Source organism: Juglans regia, chromosome 4 (assembly GCF_001411555.2).
Source record: "Juglans regia cultivar Chandler chromosome 4, Walnut 2.0, whole genome shotgun sequence".
NCBI lineage: Eukaryota > Viridiplantae > Streptophyta > Magnoliopsida > Fagales > Juglandaceae > Juglans > Juglans regia.
Window position 1 is genome coordinate 30,689,595 of NC_049904.1, and position 25,480 is coordinate 30,715,074.

Consider the following 25,480-nt stretch of genomic DNA (forward strand, 5'->3'; position numbering starts at 1 on the left):
GGTACCCTCTCTAGAAAAATTAAAAGAACCCTCGTCCCCATCAACAAACCTCAAATGAATCGAAGATGAGAACTTGAAATGGCTCAAATGGATGAAACTACGCAAATGGATGGAATGAGAGAGGGACAACAACGGAAGAAGAACAGGAACCCAATAAAACCGGCAATGGATCGGTGGCATGAGAGAGAGATAGATAGAGAGAGTGGCGGATCAGAGAATGAGAGGGAGAAGGGGGGACTTAACCTAGTCCAGAAACGATGTTGTTTGGTCTCAACCAAACGGCGCTATTTGCTTTATTTATTTTTTTTCAACTGAGGGGCCCCAAAACGACACCGTTTCATTCATTTAAGTGAAACGGCATCATTTTTATATAGGTATAAAATGAAAAAAAAAAAAGGTAGAACCGATCGGCCGGTTTAGCGATTTTTCATTTGGTCGAATTGAGACCGAACCGGCCGAGATCGGTTCTGCTTATTTTCCATCGCCGGCCGACCAGTTCCTTGCTAGTTTCAGCCGGTTCCGTGCTCCAGCGGCTAGTTTGATCAGTTTCTGGCCCGTTTACTCGGTTTGTACACCTCTAGTGTTAAAGTACTTAAAAGGAAAATTCTAAACGCCACTCTACAATTTCACTTTCATCTCATTGTGTAAGATGTGACACATTTATTATCATTGATCTAATGATAATAAATATATCACATCTTACAAATAGAACGAGAGTCTAATATATAACATTTCTCAAATGGAATGGAAATGCACCTTTATCATCTTCTTTGATATGCAAACATAAAATCCTGATCAGGTCTGGTGGTTTGGCTTTCTTTTTGTCACATGCCTTTGTTGCTGTTTGTTCCCCAAAACAGCTTTATATTATATATATATATATTAAACTATTTCAAAATCTACATGATGAAAAGCAGATAAAGAGATATCCCAGGAGCCACCCTTTACCCATACATTTAGTTGGTACCTTAAAAAAGGAACATTGTTTCACATTTCTAGATAGGCAGACCTAACTCCTAGAGCCGAATGTTTGTTGGCTGAATAAAAGCTGAAATCCAAAGGTTTTTAGACCTTTGCGCATGTTTCCTGCAGCAGTATCTTACATGGATTTGCTCCTCAAATCTTTTTCCTTGATTTTTCAGAGGGAGTGGCTTATTAGTGTAGCTTGCCTAGCTAGCCTCCCTCTCCCTCTCATATCTTTTGAAAGTGAAACCATTAAAAATAAAGATATGCTATGTATGGGTACCCCCTGACAACATATCACATTTTTGTACTAACTTATTCTAAATTTATATTTTATAACTATTTGTCTCAATCTTATGATTTGTTTCTCAGGCAGACTACATAGCATTTGATAGCCTAAACAAATGGTTTTCTTCCAAAATTAATCAGATGTGATATTCCAATTTGCTGTGACAAATTCAACAAAAATTACATCAACAGATCACTTGAAAGCAATAAAAACAGCAAGAAACTTGCATCTTAATCCAAATTTCCTCCTAAATTAAGTACCCATTTATGTGATTTGTTTATTTTAATGTCGGGACACCTCCATGGTGATAACAATGTGGACTGGACTGATACATAAAAGAACAAGCTTGGGAGATTAAACTATGTGTAATATATTATTAAGCCATCAGAATTTCCCTCCAAGTAATGTCGTTTAACTATCCGTCGGTTGGTCATCGATCATTTCGAAAAACCATATTGCAATAAAAATGGATGACATGAATGAAAGGGACATGATCCCTCCATTCATCAGTTATTTCTAGGTAAAATATATATAGATTTCATCTCCATCTTATTCGTGATCGATGCTCACAAACAGCCCCCCACACCCCCCTTGTTTTCTCCAATGAATCTGTCTATAAGACCCTTATCTCTTTCTGTTTCAGTTCCGGATTGTTTCACACTTGACAAAAAACACTAGGGCCGCTAGTTCTATATACCCTCATCTGAGTCAGCTCCCTGATCACCACTCCAATGGGTTCCCTCCCTTCCCCTCCACGACCAGTTATTGATCTACCACCATCACCAGAAAGCTCTGCCTCCAACTTTAAAGTTTATGCCGTGTTTTCCCCAACTGAGCAATGCCCAAATACATACAGATCTAATTCGATTGAATTTTACAATCGCTTTAGTAACAGATGGACTCGCGCTAGCTCTATCCCTGGCCTAGTTGACAACCATTTCTTGAAGGGTTTTGCAATGGTCTCTTTAGGTGACTCCATTTACATAATTGGCGGGAGGCTGTGCCACAGAGAAAGATCTCATGGCCCAGATCAGGATGATTCGGATCATGACTTTGTAGAAGTGGATGTTGATGTCCTACCCTTGGTTTTGTGTTACAATGTTAGGTCCGAACAATGGTCCCGATGTGCACCATTAAGAACACCACGTTATGATTTTGCATGCTCCGTTCATGATAACAAAATCTATGTGGCGGGTGGGAAATCCACTTTGGCTACTGCAAGGGGTCTTCCGTCGGCTGAGGTGTACAATCCTAGACTCGACATGTGGACCCCGTTGCCTAATATGAATACTTTGAGGTACATGTGTGTGGGGGTGACATGGCAAAGTAAATTCTACGTGGTTGGAGGATTTGCAGAGGAAGAGGACTCGGATTCGAGGCTCAACATGGTGTTGCGCAGTTCGGCCGAGGTGTATGACACGCAAGCGGGGAAGTGGGATCTCATACAGGGAATGTGGCAACTAGATGTCCCACCTAATCAAATTGTCACGGTGGATGGGAAGCTATTTAGCTGTGGAGATTGCCTAAATGCATGGAAAGGTCACATTGAGGTCTATGATGGGGAGGTTAACATATGGAACGAAGTTAATGGGTCACAAGGATCCCTTAATTCCTTGAGTTCTGCATCCAACAATACTGAAAATTGGCGGCCAAATCAAAGGCTTTACCTCACAATGGCACCGATAGGAGCCCGTATATATTTCTTCACTGGCCATCGGATGGCTGGGGAATTATCAAGAACAATGTCAAGGGTCCACGTGTTTGACACGTCAGCAACTAGCAACGCATGGAGGAGCCTTGACCCAATGGAAGAGGTGGGCTTGAAAGAACTTTGCAGCCATTGTTGTGTCGTTGAAGTCCAGGAAACTTAATTTATGAGAAATGTTTGGTTAACAAAATCATTTTATAAAAGTAAAATTTACATACTAACATGGCTTGATGTAGTGCGTTAGATTAAATTTTTTTTTTTTAAATCTAACGTATTATATCCAGCCATATCAGTTTATGAATTTTATCTTTATAAAATCTTTTTGTAAGCCTAACAATATTTCTCTAATTTGTAAGTAGCAGCAGCCACCAAGAACAACATGCATGGTAGTGGCTGCCTAAATAAGTTAATTTGTATAAGCACTATAATATCTGTAACGTTTCAGCATATTAAATCACTTGCAGGTTTGTAATGTAGGCATCTTGGTTGGTCGGATAAATGCTCAACCTGTGACCACCAGTACAAAATGCAATTTACTCTGCTCCAAATAAAGAATACTATTAGTGCCAAAAAGAGCCAGCTACATTTAGTACTGCATATTTACGTGCACATTTAACACAAGGATATATATATATATATATATATATATATATGCATATATTATCATTGACCACTTGTCTAGTTGATAATTCAAATGATCTAGGGAAGAGCTGATCTACCCTTAACTCTATAAATAAAGAGATCAGTTTTATAATATAAGGTCTCTAGTGCAGAACCAAATCATAGTACCCAAAAAGTAAAAGCCGCTAGCTATAGCTAGCTAGCTAGGATCTCTCTTTGAGGCATTTTGATGATTTTGTCTAAAATTAGAAAATACTACTTGGTGACCCCTCAAATCATTTTTTTTTTTAAAAGAACGGGACTCTAATTTTATTGATAGTACTCATTTGTAGTAGAGAAAAATCGTGATTACAGTAAGACATATAGGGGATACATATTAATAAAGAAAAACCAAACTAAGGTATCAAAATGACTAAAACATCCTGATTACAAAACAGAGGATTAATAAAAATACAATAGGCCAAAACTATATTTTGTAACCTTTCAAATCATATAATTATATAGTTTCGTTAATTGGTCTCCTTTCAACATGTCATTAATCTTCACCAAAGAAAACTACTGGTTAATTCCTAGTCTGTCCCACTTGTCTATCTTTCAAACACATACAATTTGCCTTTGTTAATTGCTACAACTTTAGTGTCCCAAATCATGAGTATAACTTGGTCTCCAACAGGCCATTGCTCCTCTTACTCTGCTAATTCCCCCAATTGGGCCCTTTCCATGTCCCATATGCTCCCCTATAACTCTTTCGAAATTAAGCTTCTGTCCCTTGGCAAAAGCTGAATGCAAGAAGTATATACATAACAAACCGAAACGGGAAGTTTTAAGTTGATTATCATAAGTTTAAGCTGTCACTTGTCTTAATAACCCTAAAATGTTTACCAAAAGAAATAAAACCCTAAAATGGGCTGGCGCAGGACCTTCTTCATGAAGCTTGAGATCGAGGGCATGCAATAACCCAACCTGGGTTGATGTCTAGGTGGGCCCTGATTGAAGAAAAGGACCCATTCACCCCATGCAGTGCACCTACCCGCAAAATGATTTGGGTCACTAAAGTAGCTAGTATTGGTGGGTGGTAAGAGCTAGCTAGCTTCTATAAGGTTAGCCTCAAAAGGTTAGGTTAGCCACCATTCAAGGCCGGCCGAAGAAGCTCTCAAGTGGTCAAGTATGTCAAGCTTTTACCACCATTAAAAGAAGAGAAAGTGCATGCAGCTGCTAAAACATCCATCATTCACGTGAGCCATGAGCTCAGGCTCCCACGACTACGCCACACATCCCATCCCATGCACACTCCCTGCACCCTTGACTCCTGACCCATCTCTGACATACCCATAACACTCTTTAACATCTATTCTATTCGCTGTCACCTCAAAACTAATGCAAACAAGAGAGAGAAAGACAGAGAGAGAGCTTGGCTTGACAATTTCTACACCTGGACACGTAACCACACGTGCGATTGTACCCACGCACGCGCGAGATTCCATATATCCCCGTACCAACTATATATCTGAATGCGACGTTTCATCCGTTTGACTTTGACTATAGGCACCCATACCAAGGGCCGAGATTTCGTATCCCGTGAAGAAAAATCCTGGCCGTCGAAGTGGGGGACAATTTCGAGGATTTGGGTCTTCTAACATGTTGGTTAGGAGTTAGGACCTGGAAAGGCCGACAATGAGAGGGCTGATATGTCGGTGTTGCGTCATGTTATCAGAATTGAGGGCCTCCGTCTCTTGCCTTTTTTTTTTTTTTTTGTAAAATGCTTTTCCTCCCCAGTGCCAGTGCCAGCCATGCCACGTGGCGAGAGAATGAGATCGGATTAATACGTGGACAAAAAGAAAACAGATGGGGTCCTTGGGGCCTGAAATCCAAAGGGTCCACGAGGACAATGGCGCATACCTCGACATGATGCATGTGCGAGAGAGTTATACTCAGAGGAATAGGGTTTCCAACTTTGAAGGTAAGGGGTCTGAGCTCACTGCTTCGGGATGCCCTCTCAACAGTACTTTCGCCGTAAGTTGTCAATCCATCTTTGTTCCCAGATTGTCATTGTTGAACGAATCAAAGATTCTCTGCCCAATATTTATTTAGTGTTTGCGTGTGTTTTTAATCCTAAATCATGTATAAATCATGTTTTCCTATAGAAAATGTAAAAAAACAACTTCATGAGAGTCTGAAACCTGAATCCACGAACCAATACGTGGTATATAAAAACAATGTTCAGGCAAGAAATGTAGTTTTCTATTTACAGCTGAGAGAATCTCAAATGTTTTTTTTATGAGGTACTATATATAGCCCTCTTGCATGTGATGCTCAAAATTCATTTGAAACTAGTGTATCTAACTAAACATGTCTAACATGAGGTATATGAAATAATTATCTCATATAATTATTATAATTTTTTTAAATTTTAAAATAAAAAATAATATTCATTCCATAACTTATATCTCTAATTTTTTTCTTTATAATCAAACCGAAATCTTAAAAGACAGCCAACATCACCCATGTATAATGTGAGCGCCACGAGGGATCACGAATTGCTTTGTCGGACGACACGTAATTATGGCATTCTCCTTAGACCCAGTCAGGTCTCCACTGGTCTTGGGGCCACAACCTGTGTTGCCATTTTCAACTCCCATTTAATCTGCACAGCCCTTTGTCTGCTACCGTAGTAACTGCGCATTTTCTGGAGTTTTGGACCTTAGTACAAAGCTCTCAGACCAACTTCCAACCTATAACTTCAGAAAGGACATGACCTTCTGCAATAAGGCAACAGATAGTATTGACTGAGCATTGCCGATCACTTCAACACAAAACGAGTCGGACAGTTTTAATAATTTTGCAGAGAAGAGAAGCCAGCACTTAAGTCCAAAGCTTGGGGCATGCAAAAATGGTTGGGTTGGAAGTTGGACCCCTTAAAGGGCAACCACAAACAAAGAAAAGTAAGCAATGGGAAGCTGGCATGGCCCAGGCAAATTGCTGGTGTTTCTCTGTGGGAGAACCTTCAAAGTTAATTATTGGATGGTCTGTTTCAAGGAAAACAAAAGGAGAAGATAAATGGAAAACATGTTCCTCGGACACCTTTGACTGTTTGGATGCTTGCATGTGTGGCTAATAGCTCATATATTTGTGTGTGTGTATATATATATATATATATATATATGTGTTTATCAATGCATACTCATGTCTGGTACATTAATGTTGATCGAACGAACAGTGGTGAAATTATTCTCGAAAACTGAAAAGTTGTTTAAAGTTGATCGAATTCTGATTTGAACACATGAAGTCAGCAATATTCAACAAAAATTCGAATGAAAGCTTTGTGACCCTCTCCTCATGTAAAATAGAGTTGGAAAAGGAAAAGAAAAACTCTAATACTTTGCATACTTTTGATGTTTCTAGACAAATCTTTCTAAATTTTTGGTAAACATGATGTTTACCAACTTACAGTTCAAAGCTTCTTATCTTGCTCAGCATAGTTCAAACTGCAATGTAAAGCTATAGTACTATGTGAACTAGGCTAACTAAGCAACATTATTGTTTTCTTTTTCCTTTATCTCTACCAACGTTTTCATGTTATGTTATCATTGAGCTTCTTCTCTTTTCACCTTTCCTTTTAAGTTATGCTTTTCTGTACTTGGAAATATACTGCCAAAGCAGAAGACACCAATCCTACTATATTTTCAATTAGTGTGCAAGTTTTATGTAATTTTTTTCTTTCAATAAAGTAGATAAATTTAAAATTTATATAAAAAATTTATTTTTTAATAATAATTATTTGTCAAAAAAATATATGAAATTTGTACCACTAAAAATTGTATAAAAAATTAATATTAAAAAAGTGCTACACATACAAATTAATTATATAAAATTAATGACGTGATTTTATATGATTAATTAAATCTATTTTATAAAAAAATAATTTTATAATTTAACCTGCCCATCAAAAATTAAAAAATATTATTTTATAAATTTATATAATTTCGATTAAAATATTTATCTTAATCTTATACCAGAGAGAAAAAAAAAATTGAGAGCTAATATCCAGCCGTTATCACTCCTCTCTGTTGGCCAAAAAAAAAAAAAAAACACTTTTCCCCACCTAAAGAGCTATCCAAACCCCAAAGTCCGAAGCCCACATGCCTCTCCCACTCTCTCTCTCAGCCATCGGCTCCTCTTTTCGCAGGCCGAAATTACAAATTTTTAGTACTCCAACAACCAACGCTTTGGTAATAGTGTAAAGCCTTTAAGTACTGCCACAACTCTCACAACAGTCCAAACCTCTCTCTCCACCTCTCGCTCGCTCTGAAACTGCACTCCCAGGATCGAGAAGGACCACGTAAACATGTCGAAACTCTGTTAGAGTTGGAAGCTGAGAAGAAAAACGAAAACAAGAAAGAAAATGGTGGAAGAAGACGGGTATGCATGGGCACCAATAGGAGCTCCATTGAACGACGTGCAGAGAGAGGAGCACTGGAGGCACTTTGACAACTCGGTCAACGCCGTGTCGTTCGGCTTCGTTGCTACTGCCATTCTCATCTCCATGTTCCTGGTCATGGCCATCTTTGAGAGGTTCCTCAGACCCACCTCACCTGCTCTCTCCCCGTCCAGTGGCCATAGCCACCGTGACCTTGAGGCCCAGACGGGCTTCAATGCCAAGCTCGGCCACCCATCTCCCAAAGTAAGCAACCTCTGCACTCTTTTCTTCAAATTCAATGGTTACTTTCTAAGTTAACATTTTGGTTTGGAAGTGGGTAACTTATTTTAGTCACGTTTGATTTTCTAAAAGATGCTTGAAAGTTCCCTTTTTGTGCCAGTTTCTCTTTCTTCAGTCTACACTAGGCATGACCAGGGAAATGGAGAATGCCTCTTTTGATTCTTGATGGCCTGGTCGGTTATTTATATTTTCTGTAAATAGTAATGATTATTTGTCAGACATTCTGCCTTATTTGCGTTCCCTTATGGTTATCTTCGTTAAATTTAAAATTTCTACTGGTCAGATGGTTCTGGAGTTTTAACTGAAGTTTTTTGTTTCCAAACGTGCTAAAAAACCTTGCCTCGAAATGTAACCATATCCCGGGTATTACTATATTAATGAAGCATCTGCTTCTATTAGTTCAATTTTCTCTGCTTTTCTTTTTGTCTGTTTTGTGTCTCAGACTCTCGGTTCCAAGTGTTCCCTTTTGTTTTTCGTTATTTGGTTTATCGTTCCTCATTGCATTCCTTTTTCATAAGGTCCACTCAGTCTTGTTCTTATTCACGAGATTAGCAGTTACTGCGGAAATGTCTAATCATTCAGGCCACTGTAGTGAGTGGGATAAGATCATCCCTGACCAATAAATTTGGACCCTCCCCTTTCCTTTTACTGATCAGTCACCAAACATGTCTTTGCTTCTTGTCTGCCATATGGTTCTATGCAGATGTTCCTCCTGTTTTTTCAGCCAACTCTTTTCCCAGACCAAATTAATTGTCCCCAAAACCAATTTGAAAAATTATGTATTTACACCATTGCTTACCATTTGCCGATGCTAAATTTTCTCTCTTATCCGCATTTACTTTCTCTACCCATTTTCATCTATAAAGAACTCTGCTGTCTTTTACTTACGATTGTTGGGCAATGGCCCATCCAAGTAGTTTTCTGTTGGGTGGTCGGTGGTTGGTCCCAAGGCAGAGTCTTTGAGACTAAATGTACTTAGAATTAAGACCCACCAGGTAACATGGCGTCCATCGAGCCCCATCACTACCAATATTTATGACACCCGCATGGTCAGTCCCTGAGTCTGAGGCTAGTAGTCAACCTTTTTTTTTTTTTTATTTGTAGTAGGCAAGTCTTAGTTTAGTGCTTTCTTATTCCCATCTTTCGATGTCAACTTGTTATCCAGCTAGATCCATTAAGCAAAGAAAACAATACATAAAGATATTATGTTTGCTATAATTGCATTTAAATTGCAGAATCCTATTAATTGTCTAGAGGATCCTATTAGGAGTCTCTCATGTGCAACCCATTGTTGGTATACCTTATACTATATGTATGTATATATTATATACCTTCCAAGGAACCGACAAGGCCCACAGACTCATCCATGTTATTTGTTCAATTAGTGGATTACCTTTTATATATGTGATAGCATACGAAAGAGGCATTCTTAACTTTTGGAACAGAAGTACAGGTCTAGCCTATCAACCATAAAGGACAATTCCAGTGTTTTAGAAATTACCCAGACTAACTTGAAATGGGTTATGTGGTGAATTAGTGGTCTGTTTATTGAGTACATAGAGCAGAAGATCACCATGGTAAGTTTACATCATAGAACTAGAAAAAGGACCAAAGTTAAGGGACTGACAGCGTATTCCAAGTTTTAAGGATTGTCAGTTGGGAAAACCAATTTTGTCAAATTTCAAAAGTATAAATCACTGTTGGTCACTTCTTATCCTCGCTAGAGAGATGGTGACTACAAGAACAGCCAAGGTCTCTAAATGAAGAAACTTGTGATGCCTGATGGCACTATAGAACTCAACTCATAAAACTATAAACAATTGCAGGAGCACATGCATGCCAGTTGGGAAAAATGTTGCTGCCTGCTACCTTATCTTAAGTCCAAATAAATAAAAGAGTAAGACTGCTAAATGTCTAATGTTGTTTGGTTCTTTTTTTCGCTCTGTTTATGTTTTGAAATTTATGTTCCAAGTAAATCAGATTACTGAATGACTCTAAATGATTCATTTTCATTGGGTAGCAACTTGGATTGCTGCTAATGATGGGGACTATTGAGCCCCCCCAAGTGTGCCTCCACCTATCAGCTTAATTTGGAAGAAACAATGTATTAATTGTAGCAAATTAGAAAGCAGTGGGATTTGATCCAGCGGTAGTTCCATCCTCTTGATAATGTTTCTTTGAAGCTTACTGGGGTCTGGTTATACCTTTCAATGGATTCATCAGTTTCTATTCCATGAGAATTTTGTGGATTATTATCGGAATTTGCCATTGGCCATGTCTAACCATATATCTAGGTTGCATGCCTGCCTGCAATTGCATCATTCATATTAATCCTCTTTGAATACTGACATCTTCTTTATCTCATTTAAAAAAATACTGATGTCTTCTTATGTTTGGTTTCAAAAAATAGAAGGTGCACATCATAAAACATAATACTGCCATTGAGATTTTCCGTCCAAATTTGTGTATTGCTAGTGGTATGGTAAGATATGCTCGGGTTGATGCCTATTTCCTGTCTTACTTACTCTTGGTGTCATTTTGGCTGACCTACAATTCACCCCATCCGACCTGGGTGGTTGGGTTTGTGATTATAGCTGTTCTGGCACTTGCTTTTGGTTTCACATATTTTGGTCTATTATGCCCTTTCTAAACTCCACTTTCCCATATATTTCTAACAATTTGCCGCTCCTCAATTCTGCAGATGACTGTATACACAAGTGGAGTATCGGTTCTGATGCCTGGAGATGATATTCCTACCTTCATTGCACACCCGGCTCCCATGCCATGTCCCCCTGAACGTTGTTTATGGCCTAACCATCAACATATTTCATTGCCTAATCTCAACTCAAACTCCAACTTGAGCACAAGCTCAAGCTCACTGGGAGAAAACGAGACATGAAAAACGCATGCTTACTTTTTTAAACTCAAATCTCCATTGAGCTAAGCAAGAGTTATCTCCCTAGCCACCGAAGCTGGCATATGTCAGACAGAATTCAAGGTTGCCTCCATTTCCTTTCCCATCAGATTGTATATAGCATTTACTGGGCAGGCTGGCTTTGGCGTGTGAGTCACCATCCAAGTGGAACTTTCATTTCGTTTTTATCTTTTTAATGTTTAGGTATTCAAATATGATTGGATTCTTAAGAGATATATTGCCTTTCCCATCAGATTGTAAATGAGGAAATATCACTTCGTGTTGAGTATGGAGATTCGTTAGGAGAGTAAGCAATTTGTTGCATATCTATGTCAGACAATTACTGAACAAGGAAAGTCATTATTGCAGTTACCACTACATTATTTTAAGTAGTTGTGAATCCTTGGATTGATCTACTTGTGTTCTGGATTTGTTTTAAACAACTCTTTAGAATTCACTGTCAAAGTATTTGCTTGGCCACCTACAACGGGCATTTGCTGCTCTAGATGGGGGCCCTAGTGCTGTTTTCCCAAAACTTTTGAGGTTATTATTGATATGGGTATTGTAGACTTCAAGAAGCTAACTGCAACTTCACTTTTCTTGATAAGTAATTAGAGGAATGAAAAAAAGTACGCAAGGCCTGTTGACTTGACAATGAAGAATGTCCTACCAAGGCATTCATGGTCCTTGGATCCTCAACAGATCAAAGCTTTTATCCTCGAGTATGTCTTTGGAGTAGGCAACATAAATGCACCTTGAACGATTTAGGACGGGTTTGGATTCAGATATGAGATGAGATAATTTTATATGAAAATTGAAAAAAATATTATTAGAATATTATTTTTTAATATAAAAAAATATTATTAGAATATTATTTTTTAATATTATTATTATTTTAAGATTTGAAAAAATTGAATTGTTTATTATATTTTATGAAAAAATTTAAAAAAGTTATAATGATGAGATAGGATGACACTTTCTGAATTCAAATGGGCCTTAAACATTAACCATAGCTTCTGTAAGGTATTCTTGAAATGAAAAAGAAAAGACAGGAACTTTTAGTGGTACTTGCAAGAAGTCATGGCACTAAAATGATCAGTTTTAATTTATGAATGAAATTTAGATAGTAGAAAAGAAAATGACCCATTCTTCAGGAGGTATCTTTAACAGTGATCACTCACAATAGCTGATTACATTTCATAATGTTTACCTTCATCGTCATGTTACGTAACCTTTAGTCAATCATGTGTTCTACAGATGTCATACCATCATTCACGCTGTACCTCTCAATGTTCAGAAAAGGAATTTTTGGCCCATATTATCAAGTTTGAGCGCAAATGTTTTCCATTATTCCTATTCAAATATTTGGGAATCGGGACTGAAAAAGTCGAACCTCTTGAAGAGATATACGTGCTTCTTCTATAGACCAATCCCCAGATCGAATAACGCTTCCCTCTTTAAATGACAAATTCATAAGAAACAATTTCTAACTACCAAATCCAGACACAGCCTAATTGGCTTCTTGCTACCATATATATCCTACAAGAAGACACTAGCTGAGAACAGTTGCACTAGAAATTATAGCATTATAATTACAATAGCTTACCTAATTAATCTTGTTACTTTTGAACAGTCTAACTGAAACGGTAGCGTCTAATAAACACAAGTGAAGTTTACATGATAGTTTTCCAGAGGCTGCATCCAAAGAAAGCTGATAACTGAAATGGTTGACAGGGATTGTTTAGTCAGTTAAGTAGCGGCTCTGTGGAGGCAGCTGGGCGGGGTTCACCCTCACATAGAGTGCTAGGCACATGCAATTGTAGGAAGCATTGCACACGTTAGTGAGACCGATCAGGTTCTTTGTTGTTCCTAAGATTCGATGCCAGTCCGTACAGCAGCAAGATACTAGAGGACTATAATTGAAGCACCATCTCGCCTGGTTTGCAGGCATCAAAGGATCCTTTTCAATTATTGGGTTTTGGGAAGGTGTGAAATCTAAAGGAGAGTTGCATGCAGGATAAAGTCTAGAAGACATCACTAACTTTCTAATAATATACATAAACAACACAATGCCTCTTCAGTGGCCATCCAGCCTCCGTGATTTCAAGAGGAACTTACAAGCAAGGTTTTGACACTGATGTCTTTGCCCATAACCCAGGCACTCAAGGCCCCACAGAATATCTGTGGCTCAATGATTCAAGGGAAACTCACTGCCGAGGTACTGGTGGTGGTGTTGGTTGATGACTTTGCCCATAGAATCCGATACCTGCTGGCCGGTAAAATCCTCCAGTGGCTGGCTGTTGCTGTTGCTGTGATTGCTGAGGCTGAGGCTGTCCCTGTCCTGGAGGCTGGGTGGCAGGTCTTGCCAAATTCATCGCAACATGTGGAGGAAGAGGAGGTGGAGGGGGTAGGGTATTTGTTCCATACCCATAAGGCATCACAACCAGACCAGCAGATTGGACATATTGACTCACTGCTGGAGTTGCAGGAGATAAAGGTGGAGGTGGAGGAGGAGGTGGTGGTGGTAGAGCAGCAAAGGGACCTTGCATCTGGTTGGCTTGTGAAGTGGGTTGCAAGCTACTTGATGGTGCAGGTGCCACGTTGGTCATTGGTTGCTGTTGTAGAGGGGTAAAATAGGTTGTGCTGCTGACATCAGAACTGCTAACGTCAGGAGCAGGCATTGGTTTCTCAAGTTTGGGCCGTTTTTCTGGAGGGAACACGGTTAGTGCTGAACTAAATGCAGTTGAATTTATGATACCATTCTTGGAGGCAGCTTCTTCTGCAACGAGGGATGAAAGAATAGAGGTAAGCATCTGTGCAGAGGATGTAGAGGCAGCAAGCTTAGCAGCAACAGCAGCAGCTGCTGCTTTCTTGTTCTCTTCTTCAGTAGTTCTAAGAGGAGCAAAAGAAACCACAGGTTGCAAAAGAGGAGGCTGAGGCAGGGTACTGGTCGATTGAACTGAAGGCAGATTCTGTTCTGCAACCCTTGTTCCCTCTGTCGTAGGGTTCATGGTAGTGGCTGCGGGGCCAGGAACAGTGGGTGATGTCAGCCTGTTCCTAATATTGCTTGCTCGCCCAATCCGATCCTGAGCAACCTACACGGCCATAAAAATCCAGTCTTCATACCAGCATTGTAGCTACTGAATATAAAATCACAACATATATAACATAGAACAAATACTGAAAATAAATCTAGGATGTCCGAGTAAATGCTGAACATAGCAGATGCATGTAAATGCTGGCACGCAAGCAAGCTGCATAACAAATTTTCATGCTGGAACACATTAGATTACCACGAAAAAGATCAACCGTGTCATAATCCTGATCACAAGTCTGAGGTTCCAGTAAAGGAAAATGTTTGATCCATAAAAAGAATTACAGATATACTTCCTTACAAATTGGCGTGGCTCGATGTTGCAAGTTCGATTGTAAAGCTTTTTTTTATTGTAAAATAAATGTGACTTACCATATCAAGCAACGTTAGTTTGTACTGTACTTTTTTATAATTCTCTTTGTAGACCTATCACTTCACTCCTGTAAATATTGTCCATGCCCATGAGACCTATATGCATATTTGTGGCAGTATTTACTAAGTAGATTATGTGTATATATGTGCATGTGCATGCTTGTACAAGTGTGTACATGTGCATATTGGGGAAAATCACCCAAAATCTTCTTCCATAAACAACTCATTGGAGAAAATTTTCTTTGACAAGTAAGACAAATTTATTAATCCTTATAATTAGGCAAAGCCCAAGTACACAAGTAGTATACAAGAGAAATATACCTAATTACAGCCTACTAGCAAAGAAAGAAGCATACAATATTTACTGGAGTGAAGTGAATACCCCTCTAATTGGCCCAAAGTAACAAAGATTGATAAAAGAAAGCTCTAATTACCCCCCACCCCCCAAAGAACTCTTTTTTCAAAGCATTGTTCATTCCTCTCGTTCACAGGCACCATATTCCAAACCTCCGCTACTTGACGATACGATTTCCCCGTACTCCACTCCAATAAGCTAAGAGATCCACCACCCTCTTAGTCATCACCCACACAATGTCCAGCCTTACAAATATATCATCCAAAAGAGCCTCGCCACATCACAATGGAGAGGAAGATGGTCAGTTGATTATCCACTCCTTTTGCACATAAAGCACTAATCCATTATGAAAATACCGCACTTCTTCAGCTTGTCTATGGTCAGAAGTTTTCCATGAGAGGCCAACCAACCAAAAAAAGCAACTTTTAGAGGCACTTTGCTTTTCCAAATACCAAGGGAAAACAGTAGAAGATTGAGAAGTCAAAGCATTATAAAAGGATCTTGCTAAGAAGTTCTTGTTCCCGGGATGAATCCACAACAATTTGTCCTCTACATCATGCTCCAAAGTCAATGTGTACAGCAGAAATATCTCCCACTTCCCAATCTTGATCTGCTCTTATAAATGGCACATTCCACTGCAGCAGACCATTTGAAGTGTCCAAATGATCAGCAACTGAAGCTTCCTTATACAATGCTATTCTGAAAAGAGAAGGAAAAGCCTCCTTAAGAGCAACCTCACCGCACCAGACATCAAACCAAAATCTGACCCTAGTGCCTCGACCCACCATAAATCTGAAATTACAAAAGAAATCCTCCTGGCCCTTCCTAATAAATTTCCAAACACCCACACCATACAAACCACACACTTCATTAGATATCCAGCTACCCCAAGTGCTCCCAAATTTAGCATCAACCACGGTCTTCCATAAAGCATCACTTTCATGATGGTACCGCCAAAGTCATTTTCCAAGTAAGGCCTTATTGAAAATACTCAGCTTTCTTATCCCCAAACCACCACAAGATAGGGGGGAATAAATCTTGTCCCATTTACAAATGGGACTTTTTCTCATCTCCAAGTCCACCCCATAAAAAATCACGGAAGATTTTTTTCCATTCTATTAGCCACACCAAGAGGAATCAAGAATAAAGAAAGAAAGTACATGGGGAGGTTGGATAATGTACTCTTAATAAGAGTGATTCTACCTCTTTGGAGAGAGACATCCTTTTCCAACAAGCTAATCTATTCTAAATTTTTTCGATCATCTCATATTGTCTTGGATTTATGAGGGGCCCCCAATGGAAGACCAAAGTACTTCAAAGGCAAAGAAGAAACCATACAACCCAAAAAATTAAAAGTATCGTCAGCGAAGAGAAGATGAGATACATTGACGCTCCCAAATGATGTACCACCCACTAAAAAGCCTAATAAGATAGATCGTTGCCTTCAACATTCTACTCAAAACATCCATAATTAAAACCAATAAAAAAGGAGATTGAGGATCTCCTTATCTCAAACCAAGGGAGCTATTGAAAAAACCCTCGGTAGTGCCCTTGACCAGCACTAAGAATCTAATAATAGTGAGGCAATGATTCATCCAATTGCACCACCTCTCCCCAAAACCAAATCTACCTAGGATGTAGGTTAAAAAATCTCAATTAACATGATCAAAGGCCTTCCCCATATCAAGTTTGCAAAGGATACTTGGGATGCCGGATATAATTCTACCATCCAAATATCCATTTGTGATAAGGATCGAGTCCAAAATCTATCTCCCCTTAACAAAAGCATTTTCTGGCTTCGAAATAATTTTTTCCATGACCGTGCTCATACGATTGGCAAAAACCTTGGATATAATCTTGTAGACTCCATTCACAAGACTAATGGGGCGAAAATATTTCATCTCCACCGACTCGGCCTTCTCCGGAATAAGGGCTATGAAAGTTGCATTAAGGCTTTTCTCAAATTTCATATGCGAGTGAAATTCGACAAAAACCTTCATAACATCCTCCTTGATAATGTCCTAGTAGACCTGCAAAAAAGCCACTGAAAAACCATCATGTCCCGGCTCTTTATCACCTTCCATACCTTTCAACACATTATACACCTTTTCCTCTTCAGACATCCTCTCTAACCAATCAGCACATGATTGATCAATCGTGTCAAATATCAACCCATCAACCTTAGGCCTCCAAGGGAATTGCTCCGTAAGTAGATTGTCAAAAAACTACACAATGTGTTCCTTAATATCAGATCTATCCGTAAGAATATTACCTTCCAAATGCAGCACCTCAATAGCATTAAATCTTCCATGAGAGCTGGCCACTCTTATGAAAAAATCTGGTGCACTTATCTCCTTCCTTTAGCCAAAGGGCCTGGGATTTTTGTCGCCTATAAATCTCTTCGAAAAGAGAGTTTTTCCAGATCAGCCATTACCGTAATCTTACTTACCTTCTCCTCATCCGTGAAAATCCGGATAATCTCCTTCTCATCAAAGCGTGATAGTTCCTTAAAAAGAGTCTTCCTCTGATCATCAATCTTCCCAAAATCTTCATCATTCCAAAGTTTCAGATCTTTCTTCAAAGTTTTTAAGTTTTCCAACCAACACAAAACTGGGTGTGCGAGAAAAATCACAAGAGGACCACCACAATCTCACATGTTTTCAAATTTAAAATATCGACATCTGTCATGAAGATCCCCACAATCTAACAAGATGAGAAAATGGTCCATACATAGTCTCGAAAGTCTCTTCTAACATAAATCAGAAAATAGGACTCCCAAGACGAAGATACGATAAATCTGTCCAATCTTTGACCAGACCCTTCCATTCAACCATGTGAATTCCCCCTGCCGAAGGTAAATCAACTAAGTCTAGGTCAAAGATAAGATCAGAAAAATCTTCCATAGCCGGGGTAATACGAGAATCCCCCGACCTCTCACTCGGGAAATGGGTGATATTAAAGTCCCCCCCCCCAAAAAAAAAAAAAAAACACCATGGCCCATCTCACCAACTATATAAACCAGCAATCTCCTCCCAAAGGAACCTTCTACTGCTGTTTAGATTAGGACCGTAAACACTGGCAAAAGACCACTTGTAACCATCATCCACATTTTGAAACGAACAAACCACCAAATAATCCCCAACATACTCCTCAACCATATTGACAACTCTCATATCCCATAACAAAAGTATACCCCTCGATGCCCCATTAGAGGCAAGATAGACCCAACCCATATGAAGACATCCCCACAGACTACTAACTATACTTCTATCAATAAGCTTTAGTTTGGTCTCTTGAAGACAAATGATATCAAGTTTATCAACCTTACAAATTCTTAACAAGTTTTTTACATGGAGGCGCTTACAAGGATCATTTAGCCTCCTTACATTCCAAGATAAAATCTTAGGTTTCATTAATCGCAAATATTCACCCGAGCCTTGCCCCTTCCCCTACTTGCACTACCTTCCCGAGCATCATAATTGATAGAACAAGCAAGTCTCTTCAACTCCCTATCTTTTTTGGCATAAGATCTAGCCAAGAGGAGCTGGCCCACCTCAATAGCAATGGGGAGGGCTTTAAATTGGTCTTCGAAACCCTCACATAAAATCCCTACACATTCCCGTATTTCATCCACTTTTTGTAGAACCCAATCTAGCTGAAAATCTGTCCCACTTGAACCTAGCAGCATAGAAAAAATAGGGCTTGGGGCGTCCCCAACCCCTACCTCACCAAAAAAGGAGCAATCAACACTATCTTCATACTCCCTACAGATCAACTGCAACTCGGACACCTTCACGGATCCTTCATTCATAGCCTCCAAGTCATACTCAATAGAGCATGGAACCCCAGCATAGTCCTCAATGGACTCATTCTGGATGTGCGACCTTACACCCACGGAAGGACTCCCGCAACTATCAATAGGCTGTAGAGAGTCTCCAGTCATCTATGGCGACCCATTTTCAGCAATAGGAATGGGAGACAGCAAAGTCCCGTCAACCACAACAGTCTCCTTAGCCAAATCATGACTAAAATAGCATGGGAGAACAGATTAGTGCTCCAGCAAGCCATCCAGAGGATTGCTAGCATTCAACAACCTTTTATGTGCTGGCCCGAAGGTCCTTGGATCATGCGACAATGGCGCCTAGGAGGGAGCCACTCTTGAGCCCGCCAAATCATAACTAAAATTGCATGGGAGAACATATCCGTGTTCCGGCAAGCCATCCAAAGGGTCGCCAGCATCTGACGACCTTTTTTGTGCCAGCCCGGAGGTCCTTGGATCATGCGACGGCGGCCCTTGGGAGGGAGCCATGCTCGAGCTAGAGGAAGAAACGGAAAGAGACTTGATGCACCATAACTTAGGCTTATTTTGATCAACAAATCCACAACTCAAGCCCATTAACAAGCCCAAACCTGCATCAACCTTATTCTTGAGTTTTAAAAACCTTGCCTGCATCCTCGACAACTCGGCCTTCACTGCCCAGAGCACCCCTTCAGCTTTCCCAACCGCCAAGCAAGCATCAAAAAGAGAAGTTTTGCCAACGTTTGACGCCAGGCGCTGACAATTGATAGCATGTGGAACGGCCTCCTGACTTTTGAGATTTTCTCCCCAAATTTCTTCCTTTGCTCTGTTTTCGTCTGTAGAGACAAAGGCTAACAGACCTACTAGCAGACATAAGTTATGAACAAAATCTTCCCATCCCTGGCCATTACGACCTTAGGGAATGGCCAAGACACCCCTTTTATTCCCATTCCCGAATTCATTTAGTTGCGAAAAAGTCCCTTCGAGTTTGGATTACGTTGGATAGCAAGAACACTAGAGTCCAAACATAAATTTATGAAAAAACCAATTTTCCAAGAGTATTTGAAGCAGCCACTCCACCATCCTAGTCACCCAAGAAGCCAACAACCGATGAAGAGAGAAGGTGGTTGACACACTTCTACTCTTTTCGGTGATACGGATACGATCACCGCCATCCTTCGCAAAAACAAAGGACTTCAAGTCCACCCTTATCTCCTAGTACCCGACATTTGCTCGACACTCAGAAAGAAGATGAAAATAGGGTGAAAGAGAGATGACGAAGGAAGAACAAAGGGAATATAACAAAAGTGGAAGACGAGAAGAGGAAAAGAAAAAGAAAGAATGGAAGAGGATTTTTGACATGGAGCGTCAAAGAAATCAGGGAAAAACAAGTGATTTGAGTGGATAGATTATCTCCGGTGAGAAGCACCGGAGGTAAGAATACAAAAGGTCATGAGGGAAAGGGAGAGCTATGTAGATGTCTACCATACTTGAGAGGAACTAAAAAATCCTGGTACAAAATGAAACAGATTATTTTATCAAACATTAAGAAACAATATGAGCACACCTTCGATCTAGTGTACTACTAATGGACAACTAGGGACCATCCATCCCCAGCAACACTCAACATGGGACTAGCACAATTTGGTCGTTTGGTCTCCAAGACCAAGGAAATCATTGGAAAAAATAAATAATGTATAGCTGGGCACGCTTGACAGATGTAAGGTAAAAGGAAGAAATGGGGTGCTGCTTTAACAATGATATTTCCTCACAAATATCATACTAAAGGTCCTATAAAGATATAACAAAAATTATGTAAACTTCCAAATTTAGAGACTTCTGCGTAAAGAACAACTAGTCATGAAAATCAGAGATTTCGTTCTTAAGGGGCAAACCAATTTCCTTCAGTTTAGGACTTTTAGCAAGGCTGACTGCTACATATGGACCAGTGATGGTGAAGACTAGGGAGGCACAAGATATCTAGGATGATGAAGCCATGCAAATCAATATAATAGCATATCTAGGACTAAGGTTTTGTGTTAAAACTGCAGGTAAAATAAAGGAAATAAGGGTTTCTTATAGGGAAAGGGAAAGAGTTGGTTTCCAATGGTTTCTAATAAGGGTTCCTAATAGGGTTTCTAGAAGATGGTTTCCAATGGGCTTTTGCAAGAGTCTACAGCCCTAATATTGATGCGGAAAGAAGGTCATTGTGGAAAGAACAGGCGGGGCATCTTATTTGGTGGGCATTACCAAGTTGCATAGGGGGTGATTTCAATATCTCTCGTTTCCTGAGTGAGAGATATGTCCCACATCACACCCACTATGAGGTTCGTACACTCGGTCTAATACTCGTGAACTCTCATCCTGGTCGGATGTAACTCAAAGAAGACTACATAGGGTATGCTCAAATCACTTCCTCATCCTCTTAGATTGTGGCGGCATCCAAGGAGGCAGAAGGTATTTTAAATTCGAAAATAGGTAGCTTAAATATGACGGTTTTGTAGACAGGGTAAGACGATGGTGGTCTTCTTATGATTTCCAAGGCTCTCCAAGCTTCATAATGACAAGAAAGCTAAAAGCGCTGGAATAAGATTTGAAGCAATGGAATGAACAAGTATTTGGCAATGTAATTCTGTAGCGATGTTCCCTTCTAAAGGAGCTATAGGATCAGAAGGGCGAGGAGGAGGCTAGAACTCTTTCTGAATCAGAAAAATTCGCAAGAGTTACGTAGTCACAGAACTTGAAAGAGTCATATTGATGTAAGAGATCTCTTGGAGACATAAATCAAGGGCACTATGGCTCAAGGAGGGAGACAAGTGCAAAAAATTCTTCCATAGGGTGGCTAATTCGCACCGAAAGAACAACGCTATTAATATGTTGATGATAGATGGAGTAGTATCTTCAGATCAATCCATCATCAAGAACCACATTGCACAATATTATGAACATATCCTAGTTGAACAACAACCATGGAGACCGACAGTAAATGGTTTGAATTTTTCTGCACTAGATCCACAGAGTGCAAAGTGGCTCGAGAGGCCCTTTGAAGAAGTATGCAAATTCGTTCGAGGTATGGTTAGTGACAAGGCCCCAGGCCCTGATGGTTTCACAATGGGCTTTTTCTAAACCTATTGGGAAGTGATAAAGGGCGACCTTATACAGGTATTTCAAGAATTCCATAATAATGCTAGATTTGAAAAAAGTCTGAATACTACCTTTTTAGCACTTATTCCCAAAAAAGTGGGGTCAATGGATGTTTGAGACTATCGTCCTATTAGCCTCGTGAATGGGGTCTACAAGATTCTTTCTAAGGTGCTAGCGAACCGATTGAGTACAGTGATGGAAAAGTTAATCTCGAAGCCACAAAACGCATTTGTCAAAGGCAAACCAATTTTGGATTCGGTCTTAATTGCTAATGAAGTGTTGGATGGACGACTCAAATCTCAAAAACCTGGGTTACTTTGCAAACTAGATATGGAAAAAATCTATGATCATGTAAATTGGAAGTTCTTACTTTATATACTTACAAGATGTGGTTTTGAAGAGAAATGGTTGAATTGGGTAGAATTTTGCATCTCCACAATTCATTTTTCTATATTGGCGAATGGCTCACCAGTGGGTTTTTCGACTCACTCTCTGACTTGAGACAGGAGGATCCGCTCTCACACTTACTCTTTTTATTTGTCATGGAAGCTCTCAATAAGATGATTGTGGGCCTCGTGGAAGATGGTTTTCTCTACGGTTTTTCGGTGGGAAATGGTAATTATGGCTCTATCAATATTTATCACCTGTTGTTTGTGGATGATACTCTCTCATCTTCTGTGGAGCTAATCTCGGGCATATCCAATCTTTGATGGCTCTACTTCTCTGCTTCGAAGCTATCTTGGGTTTGAAAGTTAACCTCTCAAAATCTGAACTGGTATAGGTGGGGACTGTTCCCGAAGCAGTAGCTCTAGCCTCCCTCTTGGGATGTAAGGTATCTTCTCTACCCCTAAAGTATATTATCTTACCTTTGGGTGCTTCCTTTAAATTAGAGCATATTTGGAATGTAGTGATTGAGAAAGTGGAGGGCAAACTGACATCTTGGTAGATGTTGTATTTGTTTAAAGGTGGTAGGCTCACCTAGATTAAAAGTACTCTTTCTAATTTATCCACCTATTTTTTGTCCCTGCTCCCGCTACCAACAAAGGTTGCCAACCTTATTGAAAAGCTACAACACAACTTTTTGTAGAGTGATTGGGGGGACGAGTTCAAGTTCCATTTGGTTAATTGGTCAATGGTTTGTACTCCTATTTCTGCGGGTGGACTGGGGATTCGTAACTTGATGAAGTTCAACCAAACTCTATTGGGTAAATGGTTGTGGCGGTATCAACACGAAAGCGGGGCCTTGTGGAAGACTGTTATAGATGCACAGGTTGGGGAAGCATAGAGCGGTTGGTGTTTCAATGAAGTACGTGGCTCATATGGGGTGGGTCTATGAAAATACATTAGGAAGGGTTAGGAGATCTTCCAGAGACATACACAAATTGTAGTGGGTGACGGCTCTCGTGTTTGATTTTGGTATGAAAACTGGTGTGGTGAACGAAGTCTCCAAGACACTTTCCTTGCCATATTTGGGCATGCACAAGTAAGGATGCAACAATAACGGATCACTTGGTTTTTTCTAGTGGCTCCCCTCAATGGAATGTTGATTTCATTCAAGATTGGGAGTTGGAGGTGATCACAGAGTTCTATGTGGCACTGTATTCCGTACATATGACTGAGGGCACCATGGATAGGATGATTTGGAGCCCTTCATTGTCAGATCACTCCACAAAGTTTTAACGAGCTCAGGCATGCACACATTTCCATGGAAGAGCATTTGGCAAACAGAAGCTCCTTCAAAAGCTGTCTTTTTTGTTTGGACAACAACATTTGGCAAAATTTTTTTTTTGATAAAAAATAATTTGGCAAAATTTTCAACACAAATAACTTAAGGGAACGTCGAATAATGGTGTTGGACTGGTGGTTGCATGTGTAAGAAAGATAGTGAATCAGTAGACCATTTGTTTCTACATTGTGAAGTGGCAAGGACCTTGTGGGATTATTTTTTTACAAGACTTGACTTATCGTGGGTCATGCCTTTTAGATTGGTGGATTTTCTAGCTAGCTGGAGAGGTTTCCGAGGTAATTCACAAGTAGCAGCAATTTGAAAAATGGTCCTTATTTGCATGTATTGGTGTATATGGTAGGAACAAAATGATAGAAGCTTCGAAAACCGCGAGAAGACAATGGAGGAGCTGAAAGTCTTTTTCTTTAAAACATTATTCTCATGGGTGGGGTCATTATTTGTAACAGACTAAATGTCCATGACTTTTTACTTTTTTTTATAGATAAAAATATTATATATATCAAAAGGAGTAACCAAATACACTGAATGTATACAAAAAAACACCTTACCCATATTAGAAGCCACCTAATGACCCAAAAAGCACGTGAAAAAAAACCCAAAATACACCAAGCCCGACAACAACCCCCTGTTTCCCGTAGAACTAAAACTCTACCCGAAAACCCAACCCCAACCCCGACCCCTTGTTTCCCGTCTTCACAAAGCCCTCCCTTTAGACTTCCCTCTAGTTGAGCTACCACCCTTAGCACCGTAGTTGATTGCCCAAGAAAGACATTGTAACTCCCTGCTTTTCTTGAAACTTGATTTGGTTTCAAGCGCTTGGCTTGCCTCAATCGCAGTAATTAGTTCTTTAAATTGGTCTTCACATCCTCCATGTGAGATTCCCACGAACTGCTCAATCTCGTTAACTTTAGGCAGAATCCAATCCGCTATTGGAGGAAGAGAGACCAGGAGAGCAACATTATCTCCAGACACAATATCCAACTGCACTCCTAACTTTAGACATTCCTCTACACAAGGCACCATGACTTTTTACTATCAGTTGTAAACTCTAGTTAGGTATTTCTCATATATACTCTCTGTGTACTTGGGCTTTGCCTACTCTTGTGAATTAAATACCTTGATTACTAATATAAAAATTAAAAAAAAAAAAAAAGGAGTTGGTTCTGGAAGCTATTTGATGGAAGAGTGACTTAGGGCATTCGAGATTTGATTTTCAGGAAAACAATTGCAGCAAAATGAGGTCTAGATTGAAAGAAATTTGATTTAAAAGTGTTGAGGTAAAAGAAGATAGAAATTGATATAAAAAAGTATAACAAAAAATTAGAATGAAAGAATTGCATATACCTACACAGGCGACTAAGACTAAGGAGACGTTTGGATTCGCAGGACATCTCAGCTCATCTCAACTCATCTCAGCTCATCTCACTACTATTCATTACTATTCAGCAACTTTAACTCACAAATCTCACTACTATTCACAACTCATCTCATTACTATTCACAATCCATCTCAACTCATCTCAACTCATCTTCAAATTCAAACGTCTCCTAAGGCCTCGTTTGGATAGTCAGATGAAATGAGATGAGATGACATGTCTGTAAATAGTAGTGAGATGGTTTGTGAATAGTAGTGAAATAGTTTGAGTTAAGATTTTTATTGAGTTTTGGAAAAGGAGGGAAAAAAAATTGAATATATATATTATAAAATTAAAATATTGTTAGAATATAATTATTTTATATAATTTTTATTTTGGGATT

At 39.5% G+C, this 25,480-nt stretch overlaps 3 protein-coding genes across 7 annotated transcripts in view; 2 read left to right on the top strand and 1 right to left on the bottom strand.

Annotated features, from left to right (window-relative positions):
* The first annotated feature begins 1,983 nt into the window (after positions 1–1,983).
* On the top strand, positions 1,984–3,123 carry LOC108982777 (kelch-like protein 8). Its single transcript, XM_018954235.2, has one exon. It carries the CDS (start codon positions 1,984–1,986, stop codon positions 3,121–3,123), a length of 1,140 nt encoding a protein of 379 aa, XP_018809780.1.
* Positions 3,124–7,806: 4,683 nt separating this feature from the next.
* Positions 7,807–11,590, top strand: LOC108982778. Its single transcript, XM_018954237.2, has 2 exons — positions 7,807–8,262; positions 11,000–11,590. The coding sequence occupies exons 1-2, from the start codon at positions 7,984–7,986 to the stop codon at positions 11,195–11,197; spliced, it is 477 nt and encodes a 158-aa protein (XP_018809782.1). The 5' UTR covers positions 7,807–7,983; the 3' UTR covers positions 11,198–11,590.
* A 1,058-nt stretch (positions 11,591–12,648) lies between these two features.
* The window catches only part of LOC109009718 (regulation of nuclear pre-mRNA domain-containing protein 1B-like), a 32,242-nt gene continuing 19,410 nt past the window's right edge, over positions 12,649–25,480 (bottom strand). For all 5 annotated transcript variants that reach the window (XM_035689808.1, XM_035689806.1, XM_035689807.1 and 2 more), the window contains one exon: positions 12,649–14,307. In XM_035689808.1, the coding sequence (XP_035545701.1) occupies positions 13,420–14,307 (888 nt within the window). In that variant the 3' untranslated portion in view covers positions 12,649–13,419. The remainder of the gene's footprint in view (positions 14,308–25,480) is intronic.

What these genes read in the sequence shown, in the direction of transcription:
- LOC108982777 (XM_018954235.2), top strand. Translation starts at nt 1,984, where the DNA reads ATGGGTTCCCTCCCTTCCCCTCCACGACCAGTTATTGATCTACCACCA.
- LOC108982778 (XM_018954237.2), top strand. Translation starts at nt 7,984, where the DNA reads ATGGTGGAAGAAGACGGGTATGCATGGGCACCAATAGGAGCTCCATTG. An exon ending in TCGGCCACCCATCTCCCAAA is followed by an intron (nt 8,263 to 10,999) that starts GTAAGCAACCTC and finishes TCAATTCTGCAG; the next exon opens with ATGACTGTATACACAAGTGG.